We start from the raw sequence: 15654 nt of genomic DNA, 5'->3' as shown, positions 1-15654 counted from the left end.
AGACTTTTTCAAACTTGAATCGGCCGTCATATAAAACTAAAAGAGGGCCGTTAGAAAAGTTACGATGTGCCCATCCTGCTTAGGAAGCATTGGGAGTGGCTCAGGAACCTTCTTCCGTGGCCGGCAGTGAAAGCTTTTTAAAGTAAGCGGACGCTGAGAGTATATCTCTACGACTTCTTGTATGACAAAAGTCAGCTCACAGGAACACTCCCGTAGAGCTGCTAGATAAATTAAGGGGCCAGCTGTCAGGAACTCTTTGACAGCGCTAACCCCATACTGTTTAACACACGGCTTTACTTTTGAGATATTACAGGCCACCGACATCGTCGACGAAAGGTGGCCGTTTACTGGTAAACGATCTTTTGCAACCAATGAAAACTTTGCATAGGCACATTGACCCTGTGATAGACGACGAAAAACTGTCCTGTCAACAAAATGTGACCCCGTTACCATGACGACCACTTGGAGTGTGCCCTGAGCAATGGCCTTGTTTTGGCTTTGACCCAATTCGATTTCCCGCTCAATGTTTGCTTGTATGCTCGGCATTCTATTCCTGACAAAAACCGTGGAACTTTCCGACAGTTGTGAAACAGTCAGGCCCTGTTCTTGTGACTTGACGGTTGCCACATTTCCTGGTGTGAAAACTGGTTGGCAGGGAAAATTATCCACTGGATAAAGAGGACGACTTAGCCTCGTAAACAGCCACCGTTACCACCGATTTCATCGGATAATTTGAGTAAGTGAGTGAGTGAGTGAGTGAGCGAGCGAGTAAGCGAGTGAGTGGGTGAGAGAGTGAGTGAGCGAGTGGATGAATGAATGAATGAATGAATGAGTGAGTGAATGATTGGGTGAGTGAGTGAGTGAGTGAGTGAGTGAGTGAGTGAGTGAGTGAGTGAGTGAGTGAGTGAGTGAGTGAGTGAGTGAGTGAGTGAGTGAGTGAGTGAGCGAGTGAGTGAGCGAGTGAGTGAGTGACCAGTCTACCAGACGGCTTTGGTAAAAAATAGTAGAGGTCGGCCAATTAAGCTAAAAAAATTGCGGAGGAGTCGCCCATTTGAATTACACATTTGCTATCAACGAGTCTGATAAGCTGTTCACTTCTTTTCTCTTTCTTCGATACTATCATAGCCATGTATAATATCACTGCAGAGTCCACATATACTGCAGTATGCAAAGTGATCGTTAGGTGCGTGATTACCCTGACCAACGACTTGGGCCTGCAAGCAGATGTTGGGACAGTGAAAACCGTCGTTCTCCCGATTCCCCGTTTTCTGACAGCCTAGATCACATGGATCGGATCAGTTGGGAAAACGTTCATCTTCTGACTGTATGCGGGATATGGTCGCCTGTGACATACAGCATTTTAAACCAGGTCACTTGTTATAATTACGATTGGTTCATTGGTTGGAAGAATATAAAGAGCAGAAGAGCTTTTGGAGAAAATACATTTCTATATTTCTAGCTAAAAGATTTTGGGGTGTTCTTCTCCGGAACATACCAGTGTCGTTGGTACTCTCCAAGCAGAGGTTGGTGGGGAATATTGTCACATTTTTATCATATGTCCCGTTTACTGTTCACACCCCCACCAAAAATGAATGACTTTATTGCTCAACAATCGCACAAGGTACAATGTATGGCAGCCAATACAAACTACTAGCTAACTTGTTATATGGATAATGGTACTACGAGGCTACATACAGATCAACAAAATATTATCGATAATATTTAGTACAGTCAAGTATGAGTGATCTGGTCTCGCATTTGGAATAAAGTATAGATAAATTGACCTACGTAGGCGATGATCAACAATGCGGACATATGATAAAGAGGTCACAATCGTCCGTTATGAATATGTCGATTGTAACAAGACTAGCCTGATTTAAGCAAGCTTCTATACAGCCCGCCCAACATTGCTAACCTCTAGCGGGGAGGGTCCAGTTACAGCCCTGGACAGCGGAGTTTGAGTTACAGAGACTATAACAAGTGCAAACCATATATCAGTGTACTTCATCAGTTGGTCTCTAGAGGTCGCTTTTTTCCGCACGTACGACCACCTGTTCGACTGGCACCTTGTGTTCTTCACCTTTACCACGCCTGGAAATTTCCACTGCCGTGAAAGGGGCCGAACCTCTCACCTTATTGTTCAAGAACGAGCGGGGACACAACATTGCTGATTCGTAGTGTTGGCGATGGTTTAAAGAATAGTTGCATTTTTACATGTTGTGTTATTAGCCTCCACCAGGCCTTCCTACGGGGGTTCGAGTATTGTAGAAAAATAAAATCGGGAAATTGGCCAGAGGAGGCAGTCGACGCTTAGGTTCATGTTTCCCCTCCGGGCCGACCAACTCCTCAGGTAGCAAAACTCCCCTGGCACCTTTTCTCCCTATAATTGCCAACGTAGTCAGTCTGGTAGAGACAAGTGTATCGTGATTTTCTATCGTGGTTTAACGTACAACGAAAGGAAAGTTCTGATAGTTCGAAAGTTCTAGAGGGCAATCCAGGAGCAGGCTGTAATTCTAGTACTCCACTGTTAGGTGCAGAAATGTCAAAAAGTGATGACTGGACCGCCCCTGTTTTCACACCGCACAATTATTAGATCAAAGGTGCCGCCACCTGGCCAGGTATTTTCTTTCCAGCCCACCTGACTTCCGAGCGGAGTTTTTTGTCCGGGCTTGCCCCTTTCCAGCGCTCTGATTGGTCAGAGGGAGGCCGACAAACAAGTCCTGAGAAGGGGAACGCTTTGGGCCTGTTTTTTCTTTAGCTTTTCTTGGGGACTGTTCGAGAGATATACAAAGGCATGGTAATGTTGCAAGTTCACTCACATCAACCTTGCCAGAAACTATCAAAAAAGTACGACGTTTTTTTGTACAAAGAAGCTACATTATCGCGGTAGTCACGGTTCAGATTATGTTTCAAGTAGCTCCTTGAGTGTTCATGAAAGGGCTTGTCGAAGCCCCGATGGAAAATACATTGGATCGTCCCTCCCGTTGCTGGGGAGTGTTGCCATATTTGTCACTGGAAGTCCCCCACGAACCCAGACCCGTTCCTCGTGCGTTCTGGAAGACTGGGTCTCAAAGGTGCGCAGAGAAAGAAGGACACAGGGTGCACTTACGCACTCCAGTACAAAGGAGAACAACGCTCTTTTCACGGCAGTGGTTGTCTGTGCTGCCTTGCTATGTGAAATCTAAGTTTGTCGGATGATCTGAAAAGACATCTGAGGAATATTTTCTCCTCTTGTTATGATGATGAATATTCCAAAACTACTTGCACACTGTGTTTTCTTTACCCTCGAGAATGCACCCAACAATGCTTTTACTGTCAAATTTCATCTTTACACTGGAGAAACCGAATTTCGCGCATACACTCTTACAATACAAGCATTCATAATATGTCAGCTGCCTTATTCTTTTATTTCGACACACTTAAAATGCTTAGAATTAAATGGAACAGAAAAAGAAACGCCCCCCCCCCCCCCGTCTCTTTCTCAGTTTTGTAGAAAACATGACTTCTTAAATTTAATACCGAGGCTGGGCAGTCGATGTTATAGCCTGGGAACCATACCATCGAGGCGCTCGGCGGTGTAGAGGTGACCGCCCGTACAGTTGATTGGTACAGGCCGGGGGAGTTCTTACGGGGTTAGATTACTTTAGTCACGGGAGGGGTAAACTCAAAAAGGCCGGCTACAAGCTCTATAGGCGAAATCTCAAAGGGCAGCTAATCAGACAGGCTGACAGAAGCAGGCCGGTGCCGGGTAAAGGTCCCCAAAGCCGACCGCGGAGAATGGTACCCAGGCTATCGATGTTACGAAGTTGTGGTAACTACGCAGAAAACAAACGCTTTCAAAAACTACTTCACTTTTGTCCTACACCTTCTGACTCTGATCCTCTCTACTTTTCATTAAGTCCCACCAAGGTGCCTATTGCCCCCAATCAAGCAAAAGGTCGCGATAGCCATCAGAATTGACACTGATGAATTCGTTCTCATGTTCATCCGCTTGTCTGTGGAAACGTTCATTGCCCTTGGCATTTTCCTACACGATGTTGGGTCGCCCACATGTTTTCGTGTTCAAACCGTGCCGTCCCTTTAACCGTCAGCTGAATAGCAGCGGCTATCCCTTACGTAAAACGACCCTCTCTCTTCTTTCAGCTAAGTTGTTTACGAGCAAAACTTGCACCACAAAGTGCCGAAGGCAGACAGCGTCTACGCCAAGCGCCTATCAATGACAATCAATGACAGTCAATAGCCGTTTCCTCCAATGGAAAAAAGGCAAACATGGGCGATATTACTGTGCTGCAAAGCCTTTAAAAACGTGACTAGAGGGAAAATGAAGAAATGTTGAAAGAGTTAGATGGGTTTAGATTTGTTTTACCTGTGAAAACATTAAAGCTTGGCTTGGTAAGTCGATAGGTGTATGGGACAAAAAGCCACGCCCCCTCTATCTGTGGACCAATCAGAAGGCCGGGTTGTTTTGAAGCGATCGGTTTCACCACCAGCGGGTCTCCCCGTCTCTCCGGCCGGCTGCTAGCACTCTCCCACCGCCGGCGTCGCCCTCCCCCTCCGTCCGTCTCCTCATCATGCCGCGGATCGGGACAGGGGTGCTGCTCGGGGTCCTCCTTCAGCTTGCTACCGGGGGTGGACAGGAGTTATCGCCGGCCTTCGTCCGGGCGCGATGCGCTTCCAAATGCCTGTCTTTGCACGTGAGTAGCGATCCCGTATATTCCAACATGGACCGGTCGGTTCAGTTTGAATGCCTGTGACAGCCCGAGTAGCACATGGCGGTGGTCGGACTAAAGATCGTGGCTGTAAAGGTTTTAACGAGATGTTTGGGAGAGTGAACTGTTGATGTAATGTGGTTAGGATGTTATACGGGGACCCCGCCGTGTGTTGGCAAAATTCCACTGCAGGTAGGACATCGGGGAGCCTACCACGGGGGTCCGAGCACTTTCACTGCCACAGGCGGTAGGAGTCACCCGGTGGTTTTGTCGTCTGCTGTGACGTTGTGAATCGATGGATTATATGCTGGGCTTATCTTGTGGTTTCCCCACTTCCCAACTCGGTCAAGATATGTTTTCCGGTTCCAATCCCATATGTGTCTTAAGACACAGTAATCTTCAAGTCTTAAAGAAACGACAGAGTTCTAGGTACAAAGGCACAGAGATGTCGTCTCCAAGATACCAAACAAGTGCTTGTTCAAGTTGTTGTAACAAAATAGTGCCGGGGAGATGGGGAAGAGTTAAACAGGTGTATTAAGACGAACTAAATGTAGCAAAAATTTGCTTACAAAACCGTGACTGCTTTTAATCCCACATTTGCTTGGAAATTGATGAAATAGAAACTTTTCCCTGTAATGTCAGACTCCACCAACTTTTCCACTGGCCATTTCTAAAACCATTTTTTCCATAATATTTCTCATGTGGAAAAGTCCTTGGAGAAAACATCCATTCCCCAATAACTCATTCATCACAAAGAACAATTTGTATTCGAAATGTTTGACACCGGTCAAAAACCTAATCAGCATTGCAATGGTGCAATCTGTCGTCCGTTTTCCAACCCTTTGTATCAACCCCAGTGTTACTGTCTGAGTTTTTAATCCAACTTTACCACATTTCTTTACAATATTGGAAAATTTTGACTAAGTTGTGAGTAAAATGAATGATATCTAGGACAGGTATGAAATTAAGATACACCAAAAGTAGTTGGGTCTTATTCTCTGGGGTTTAATAACAGGGTCCACAATGCGCCTTTTGTCAGCCCATTTGCCATTGTAAAGGAACGTCTGCTAGCTGAAAAGAACCCCAGTCCCCCGCTGTAATGGGACGAACAATAAGAAATGCACATTTTGATTAAAGCGTTGAATGTTTTTCTTCAGAAAAAAATAACAGTTTTTTGGCTTGTGGAAGGCTTCTGTGTCAAGATGTCAATTTTGCCTTCGAACATCTGCTTGAAGATGGACTGTTCCAGAAAGACAAAAAGTTAAAAGACTGGAGGAAATGTAATGCACGTGGGGGGTCTGAATTTGAATTGAATTAAAATACAGGTGCATCTTGTGCCTGTATTCAGTTCCTATTTTCTTGTTTTCATGTATTCTTTCTGTTTTGATATGAAGAAAGGGTTTTACTGTGATGATGTAATTTTGCTGTCATGAGTTGTGTGTTCTTTCTGTTGTCACCACTATTTCTGGTGACTGACTCGAGGCAAACACATGTTCATACAAGAACATCAGCAGGTTGTTTAACTCGTCAGCCAACCTAGTATTGTTATAAGTGGACCGAAGTCAAAACAAACCAATTGGGGAGATTGGGCTACCTACATGTTTGTTCATTTGTTGTAAAAGGGTGACATGTTCTATCTTCCTGTCAACATTTAGACAACCCGTACCTAAAACCAACTTTGTTCAATTGAAGACATGACATAGGTAAATACATAATGTCATCCTTAGATTTGTATCTTCCTATAGGAAAGACAGGAGAGGGATTTGTCCCACTTTCTGTTGTATAAACCACAAACAGTTAAATGCAGATGCTTTAGAACCCACAATCTTGCACAGAATATGCCTGTCTCCTGTTATATTGGTCTTGACTGTATTGCAGTAAAATCTAAAATACAATATTAGGATGATCTTAGAAAGCGGGTCCTGCGAAAAGAACTCTGCAACAGACCTGACTCAGCTTATATATGTGGCATGTGGCAGAGACTGTCATTCTCGTATAGGACTGTTTTGCCACAGCCGACGCTGTAAGGCTGATATCGATTAGGATTTTACCATGGTCAATATTGACCGAAGGAGGCCATATATGAAGGATGATCTTTACACACATATACTCTTAAGTGTCACAATGGTACGACGTGTATGAGGGTTTGCATGGGAGGGAGGGGGGTCCCGACATTGCTTTATGCTGAATTAAGAACACCCTACACATTATGCTAAATAAAATCAAGGAAGGCAATTACGCAATATTTGGTCACCTCATTACGATTTTTGTGAATATGTAAGGCAGCTTTCCCCACGAATTACGGGAAAACTAGATAGGCTGTGTACGCCTTACAGAAAAGAGTATGCAGACCCACATGTACTAGTATGCTTTGTTCTATATTCATGAGATCGAGATCACTTCAATAACATGCTCACAATGATTCAAATACATTTGTACATGATTAATTCCCATCAAGCAATAAAACTTAGCATCATGGCTTCACTGGTGGTTATGAGAGTGGAATTGCACGAAACGTCCCGTCACAATCTTTAAATGTCACGGGGCCATCCTTTACCAACTTTGGACATCAATTTTTCATATGAGTTTTCAATGCCTTGGAGATTGTGCATTTAGATATTCAAATTGTTTCCAAAAATGCTATTAATTTTCAAATAACAGAATTCATCAATTCCATGCAGGCAAGAGTTGTGGAAAGGAAAAAAAACAGGTATTTTGACTGAATTGGAAGTCCTACAATTCATTAGCATCATAGGTAGCTTTGCCTTATCTCTGAAGCCTTGTAGTGTTTGTTGACTTTTCTGATAAGTTTGAGTAGGACCATTCCCCAGTGTAGACTGTGCCATTGTTGTGTAAACAAAAATTGAGGGAAAGGCAAGAGGGAGACACATTAACAGTATGGAACTGGATTAGCATGTCATAGAATTGCTCAGCAAGATTAAGTAAAATTTACCCATGATAAAAATAAGTGCCTCCCTTTTTCTATCAATAATACATGATGCGAGTACGGGAGAGTTGAGGCGTTGTGATGTCCTTTCTTCTTGTGGAAAAGTTTGTCCACTTCCATTTAACATTGTGGTGGTCATTTTTATTCATGGCTGGATAGCAATGTCTCTCGATGACAGCGCTATTGACTTAGCATTGATTTTTTCCTCCCTACTGCTTAGTGTGAGACATGTATCAATATGCAGGCCTCACGCAACCTAATTTGCCAGCCTTCATGCCAGGACCTTTCCAATATAACTGTTGTTATTCGCACCCTGTGGACCAAACATACAGAGAGTATTACCAAATTCTTTGGACGGCTTACAAAACCACAAGATTGCAAAGGATTCCAGATCGCGTGCAAGGGTATTCTTTGACGGTAATATGGGACCTCAAATCCCACAAGAACAGATTCTTTTTTAGCACTACTGTTTTGTCAAGCTGACACACTTTTCATTCCTTTGGGCTATTCTCAAAGCTTACTATTTAAAGGAATCATGCTCCCCAAAATGTTCCACTACAGGAAATGTTTTACTCCCATGATAATATATGTGAAACGGATAGCCAAACCATTGTTGGTAGTGAACTTGTTTCTTGTAGACAAGCACTCCCTTAGGAGAGATAATGTTGGCATGTGTCCTAAATAAGAGGGACATTCATGTCAGTTCTTTGTGTGGGGATACTGGCAGTTTGAAAGTTATGTTTAGGCATTGTACTTGCAACACAGACTGTAATACAATGCTACTACCACCAACTATAGGGCCACAGGAAGCTCTAATTCCCCTTTGGATATCCGTTACACCCCGCAAGGTTGGCAGAAAAAACAGTTTGTTTCGCTGTTAATCAGCCATTACCGCGAATGGAGGTTGTGGCGTAAACATTTTCCTTCGGAATCAAAAACAGATCGTAGCGCGCTTTTAAGGATGTTCTCGGTTCTGAAACGTTAGCCGCTTTCATTCATTCTCCTTCGCACGCAAGTTGAATGCCAATTAGCCCGCACTGCTCCCACGAGGGGACGGCACCACAGTTCAAGTTCAGACTGTGAAATTTCCCTTTGTGTGATCCTAGTTTTGAATTTCCTCGCCGCACGTTCGGTTGACGGCCCCCCTCCCCACGTACAGTGTGTTCCATGAAAGGTCCTTGGCCTAAAAACAGCAAAGCTAATGATGGATTCGGCCCTTGCTAGCTGCTGTGCAAAGCTGCGATGATGAATGCCACTTTTATTACCACTAGCAAATATCCACTTGCCCTTTCCTCGCCTCTCGCTGATGAATATAGAGAGACAGAATATTCACCGCTCCCTGTGTCCCAATGACAAACAAACAAGCCAACCGTCGCATACACTGACAAGCTGTATGTGTCATTGTTCTGTGGTCACCGAAGCCCTTAACCGTGCCAAGCCCATTTCCTTTGTTAAGCTAAGCACCAAACAGGGTTGGTGGCCCTTAAAGGAAGGGTCTTGGCAGAAGAGGGTGTTAAAGGAGCTCTTGCATTATACACTAATTATGGGGGTGTTGGTTCGGTCGTGGTGTATTAGATATGGAAATCAGAAGGTGGAGGATCAGCTGGCAGTGACATGCAGGCCATTACCTCCACAGGTTTAAACCCATCTCCGACTGTAATCCTTTTTCCCCATGTGTGATGGGATTAAAAGCGACATGAAATTCAGATTTTGCGGGAACAGAGGGTGACAAACGAGCTTTTTTGTCTTGTCCAAATGTACGCAAGATGGAACAATATGGAAGAAGTGCTTGTAGTTAGTACAATACAGGATTATAAGACAGCTCCTTAGCAAAATAAGGAGAGACAAGAAGAAAGTAGACTTGTGGCAAATAGCTGACTCCTTATAAAAGTATCAAAGGTCCCGACATCCATACATTTGCATTTTATTAAAAGTGAGCATTATGTCCAAGTTTGCGAAGAGAACGCCATTCATATGCAGAGCCGGAATAAGGGGAAAAGTAAACTGAGTTTCCATGGAGATAGGAGTTGTTGCAGCTGGTCTTCTCCGTTGTTGACATTTTTGGGACAATCTTTTGTTCGTGGTGTCCTGTGTTTGGTGATGAGTGTGTTTTTGTGACAAAAGGACATGATAATAAATAAAATCCTGTCAATGGAACCATTTATTTTCTTGCAAAAAGATGTACAGATGATGTATGAAAAGCTTAGAATACCAAGCCTCCTTCTCAGGACTTCTACTAGTTCTAGGAGTGCATGTGTGTAGCTTTTTTGATGTTCGTCATGGGCTAAAGGATTCTCTTATCCCCCCCCCTCGTATAAATACTTGACTCCTAAAAGTCTGCAAAGGAGGCTAGGAATGCCAATCACAATATATATTCTACAGCAGTTCTTTTAACAGACTGAAAAATGAAGTTTGTGAAAGAGCTGGTTTAGAATATATATTGTGATTGGTATTCCTAGCCTCACCCCAGAGGACTAGGTCAACTACAGACGATATTGATAATATTACATTTCAACGGAACTAACTAATCTAGACAGAACCTTCTTAAATGTACCATTAACCTGGCTTGGTTGGGCTGTCAGCATCATATTTCAAACTGTATCCCGTGACAGATTTTTAAAATTGATAAATGATTATGATTCACATAACACTAGAATTGAAATTGGCTTTCTAATGGATTTGTCCTGGGGCAACCCTACCACAGCATGTACAAAGTAATAGCTCTCTCCTCCCCCTGACCTGGCGTGTAATTCTGATTTCCTTCCCAGTCAAGTTCGAGTTTAAATCTTCTCCTATATGCTCATAAGGAATGTGATAAATCTCCTATAGTAATAGTAGGTGCCATCTTCCCTTCATTCTTCAAAAGTAGGTATCACATTCTCCAGCCTTACAAAGCTGATGTCTAATTTTTAGATTTCTGAATTTGGGGCTAAAGAAATGAGTTTTCCTTTGAAAAAATCGCCTTCTCTAAGTCTAACTGTGAGCAAACCGTTCAAGGTAGCATTGTGCATCCAGGGATATACATGTATATATATGCAAAGAGGCGAAGTTGTAATAACTTTGGGTGAAAACCAAATGCATGCGACTCCCAAATGGTATGTGATAATCAGCATATAATGTATAATTCCGAGGTTTCATATTCCCAGTCCTACAACAATGCTTATAGTTTCAGCATTTCCCAGTGGTGTAATTAAGGAATGTTCCACATGGCAAAGTTGTATGAAAGATTTTTGTCCAGTATATGAGATATCCAGTCACAATGCTGAAATTGCTAACAATCTATATCTAGTGAAGATAAACATGAAGATTTTGCATAACTGCTGTCCATTTTCCAATAATTATGTTTTGAAATTGACAAGGAAGTATGCATGATAAGTTTGATTAGTGTTTGCTAGTGACTTTACCATGACAAAAGAAGTTTCAGTGTGAAAATGAATGATTTCTCTGTAAACATACATTATTTGAACAAAGATATGTCTTATCTTTAAATCTCCCTTTTCCACGGTACATAACTCATTTTTTTGTTCATGAGCAGTTTATGGGTCCCTGCTGAATTAAACCCCCAAAGTACACATAAAATTGTCTTTATGAATTTCATTACAGTGTTCTATAAACAGTGATTCTTTGTCCTGAATTCCAGTGCAGTTGAACTAATCTGAATCTTGTCCTTGTTTGCTGGATGTTAAAAGTGAATACCTTAAACAGGAATACGGTATTCGTGAGTAACACTTACTGAAATGAGATGTTTAAAATTATCATGTAAATTGGTGTAGGCCTGTGTATCAGAGAAAATTAATGTACTGGACAAAAAGTTCATATCCCTGACAACTAAAGTTCAATTACCCTTGAAATTAATGAATTTTGATAAATCTGTGGTCCAGACATACTCTTTTGGTTGATGGCACACCTTACACAGCTCAGTGAGCTTTATTTACAAAGAAAAAAGATTAAAAATTGAGAGAAAACTTGATTTAGTCTGAGGATCATTCTCCCATACTCTTTACTCATGGACAGTCTGAAGATTCTGACCTTCAATTCATCTCTAATTTGCATACCTGTTCAGATTGAAGATGGAACGGACTAAACTATGATTTGTATCACTATTGTTAGCATTAGTATTATTTATTTTTTATGATTATTGTTATTGTTTTCACTCGTTTCATTGTTTTATTTCATTTGTGTAATGTAGGGCCCCACTGCAAAGCCTTGTCAATCACTGAGCTGGGCAACAATCTAGGATGAAAATGACAGAAAATAAAAATACCAAAATGGAGTTTTTCCCAGTTTGTAAAGGGAGTATGGAAGCTCCTATAAACTAAGTAGAATGACACCCAATTCTTAAATTGACTCAGACAAAAGTTAGAGGTCTTTAAGTGGCCCAAGCGACTCGTCCGCTTAAGGACGGCTCCCCAGGTACCGGGTCATGATTTTTTGATGGTCGAGAAAACAAGTCTATCAATTATTGCTGACTTGGTTTGGCAAAGTGGCCTTTTATTACCAGGATCCAATTGTAATCGATCCACTCCCATCTCTTGGTGTCTAGAAGAAAATGGCAACTGTGTCACGAAGAGAGTATGGAAAATGATGTGGATCATACCATTTAAAGGAATAGGAGGGGGGGCCAGTCAGAGACTTTTTTCTCGTTCCACTTCATATCAATTTCAATTTTCAAAGTATTCTTTATTACTCTAGTAGGATTTTGTGGATGATTGCCATAAATTTGTATAAAACTGCAATAACCATCAATTTTGAATTTGGAACTGTAAAGGTTTTGTTCTGTTTTTGCTTGTCAATCTGAAATTTACATATAACACAAAGACTGCTGGTTTCCTCCTTTCTCGGATCACAGAAAAAATACTGGGAAAAACTGTGTCTGCAATAAGATTCCGTCCCTCAATTCATGAAATTTACTACCTGGCATCCTGGGGAAAAGTTGGATTTCACGACCAGGTCATTCTATTGGGTCGTCCACTTTATTTCCAGTTATACCCTCGTAAAACTATGAGACCAAACATATTGAACTCGACTTTCCTGACGATTCGTCATTCAATATTTGTCTTCACAGGTCATGACTTTGGCTCCTCTTTCCCCAATGATTTCCCTTGCGGTTAAGAGACAAGGCACATGATTACATTTGTATCTACGGCCACAAATAACAGTTTGTCAAAACTTACAGCAAGTACTGTTCATCTTCATTAAGTATTGACAATCATTTGTGAGGTTTTCCAGACAAATGTGAAGTCCAATGTCCAGTTTTATTAAAGTTCTACTAGGTTTATGATAATGGCTGTTAAGTTTGTGTATGCTCAGATGTCTATAGTGTTGGTGCTTTTCTTCTAATCAATGATGTTTACCCTTCTTCATGTCTGAGTGGTGTAGGACTCACCGCAATTGACTGTTTTACCTTTACCTTATATCCTTGTTCATCTTTTACAGGATCTATCCATGCTAGAGGAATGCCAAGCCCATGAATTCTGCCATGCTGTAAGTAGAGACTTCATTCATTCATTCATTCATTCTTTTTATCCTTAAAACTTTCAACCATTTGATAAGCAGACGCTTCGAAGACAGTTATAATCAAATCATGGTCATTTTCTAGAGATATTCTGCAGCATTCCCATTTTTGAGCTAAGCTTATACTAGTACATGTATGTTTTGTACGTGCTACATTTTTATCATCATGATGTATGTTGTTATATTGTTCTGTGTAGAAAACAATTACAGTGTAGAGATACATTTGTAGTTATGTTTACAGTTTTGTAGTCGCACATTCCTGACTCAAGGATGTTTTGACTGTTGAATTGTTGTGTATTCAAACTGACTATGTTTAATTTGTATGAGTTGATATTTACTGCAAGCATCTGCATGAAACTATTGACATAATGCTGAGAGGAGGTGCAGAAAATATTTCTTGCAACAAGAAATGATTTTTGCATTGAATGAAAAAATGATACAGAATTATTTAGATTGCTACAAATGTTGCATTGTTGATGTTGCTCAGGGTGTTTCTGCATTTGCTCCTGATAAAATAAGCAGGACACATAGCCAAGACAGGTTGAACCTTTCAACAACAAAGCTAAGAGGTTTCTCAAAGCACTGCAGGCTGCATATATGCAGTGGCGCCTTCACAGAAGAGGGCTGGAGCATGTCATAGGTCGTTAGCCAGCATCCTGCTGTGAGCGCTCGCCCAGCCAACATCTATTATAAATGAATGTCAATCATATTATGTCAATAATTAATGGTGGCTGAGTATTTGTTCTTATTACACGGAAAAGCTGGAGATAACGGGCGTGAATCATAATATGGATTGACAGCTATCAGTCTTTGTGCTGAATCAATGTTATAATTAAGTATAACTTCTCTAATCAGGTTAGAGTGTGCACATGTGGCTCTTCATTCGGTTTAGCCTTCGTTAATGTTTACGTACTTAAAGCATAATTATTTCACACCGTTTTGCATCCGATCGGTCTCACTCGTACAATTAGTATAATTTGAAGCACACCTGAGTTGTCAGGTGTCACATTACATCCTCCACCTTGTAAGAAAACACAAAGGAAGTCACGAGTAATGACGACGTCTTATCTATTGAGCTCAGTTATTTCCCAAGAAGGGAAAACAAAGGACTTCACGTGTTTCCATGAATCTTCACATAATGACATGAATGGAAGGGGACTTCTCGTCTTTCCGATATCGCTCCCCGGTGTCTCGTCAAAACCAATGGGCGGCAAAGATCAATATTCATGTTCCTGGTACATGAGAGAAAGTCGTGTCCGACACGGCACAAGTCCAATAAGATGTGGTACTTCCCATCTTATGCTTTTACCCAAATCAATTTTCATCATTACTTTACAAAATCCTGGCGTCATAGGCTTTCCAGGGTAGGTCTAGTTGTCCTGAGGCCGCTGCATCGACCATCGTAGCTTTTACTCCATGCCCTCAAATCGTGCGTAACACACCAGCGTTTGGATGTTGTTTTGAGCGGTATCCCCTGTTAAGGCCAGGAGATTTCACATAACCACAACGATAAGACCTTCAAGTACTAAAGGAAGCCATGAGTGCTTTGTACTCTGCTGGTGGCACTGTTTGTGGCTCGTTCAGATCGAAAATATCGAGCCGACGAGACATATGCCTATTGGGTCACCCCTGATGTATGGATGTTGGACAGGGTGAATTTCCCCCGCATTGTGCTAACAGCTACAATTAAAGGGTAGGAGATCTGGTTGGAGATAAGAGTGGGCTATAGAGGATGATAAAAAATCCCTCTCCAGCTGTCTGGCCTGAGTTTTTCTCCTGCATAATGACCATGCTGGACATGCGTTAGGCTGGGGGTTGCAATTACTGTAGGGAGATGCCATTATTGAACAGTTGAGCTGCACATAATTGCCATTGACTTTTGCTGATTGTGATCTACTCTTGGCTTCTTGGTTTATCAGACCAAGGCAAGGGGGGTGTCCACGGATGCAATTTGGAAAGTGTTGTCCCACACAGCTGTCAATCAGGTCTAGCCGTGGTACTGATGGATCAGCAGTTATGCAAATCCCACCCGTTTATCTCGTGCTCGTCCATGGTAATTAAAACTCTATGATAGGGACACCGACTTCCCAACTATCTCTAATTTTCCGCGATAAGATCAGGCCGGCTTGTGATGGTTAGGTTATGGAATTTGTTATCTGAATTGCTCCTCCGGTGCGATGCGGTCCCACTAGGATATCCTGCTCAGCCATTGGTTGTGACAGGGCACCTGAGCTCTCGATTTTTCACCTTTCAAATTGGCCGCAGAAGCCCATCAGTCTACCCACGGGTGCCAGATCTGGTCTCCGCTTTATTGCTAACCTTTGTCATCCAGCAGGATGGTCCTTGGCGTGGGGTCGTCTGGAGTAACTGCACGGTGGTTGGACCAGAACGCAGAAGTCCTGGGTTTGAATCCTGTTGTGATAACTATCTTGTGCCCCCGGGAAGAGGCACTTTACACCACTTTCCTCACTCCACTCAGATGTA

At 42.1% G+C, this 15654-nt stretch overlaps 1 protein-coding gene across 1 annotated transcript in view; it reads left to right on the top strand.

The window, feature by feature from the left end:
- The first annotated feature begins 4335 nt into the window (after positions 1-4335).
- The window catches only part of LOC118426932 (anosmin-1-like), a 57281-nt gene continuing 45962 nt past the window's right edge, over positions 4336-15654 (top strand). The window contains exons 1-2 of the mRNA XM_035836564.1: positions 4336-4694; positions 13093-13140. Coding sequence (XP_035692457.1) covers positions 4572-4694; positions 13093-13140 — 171 coding nt within the window. The 5' untranslated portion in view covers positions 4336-4571. The remainder of the gene's footprint in view (positions 4695-13092; positions 13141-15654) is intronic.

This window comes from Branchiostoma floridae, chromosome 12 (genome assembly GCF_000003815.2).
Source record: "Branchiostoma floridae strain S238N-H82 chromosome 12, Bfl_VNyyK, whole genome shotgun sequence".
In the NCBI taxonomy this organism is placed as follows: Eukaryota; Metazoa; Chordata; class Leptocardii; order Amphioxiformes; family Branchiostomatidae; genus Branchiostoma; species Branchiostoma floridae.
Note: the sequence above shows the minus strand (reverse complement) of the source record. Positions and strands in the feature narration are given on the sequence as shown.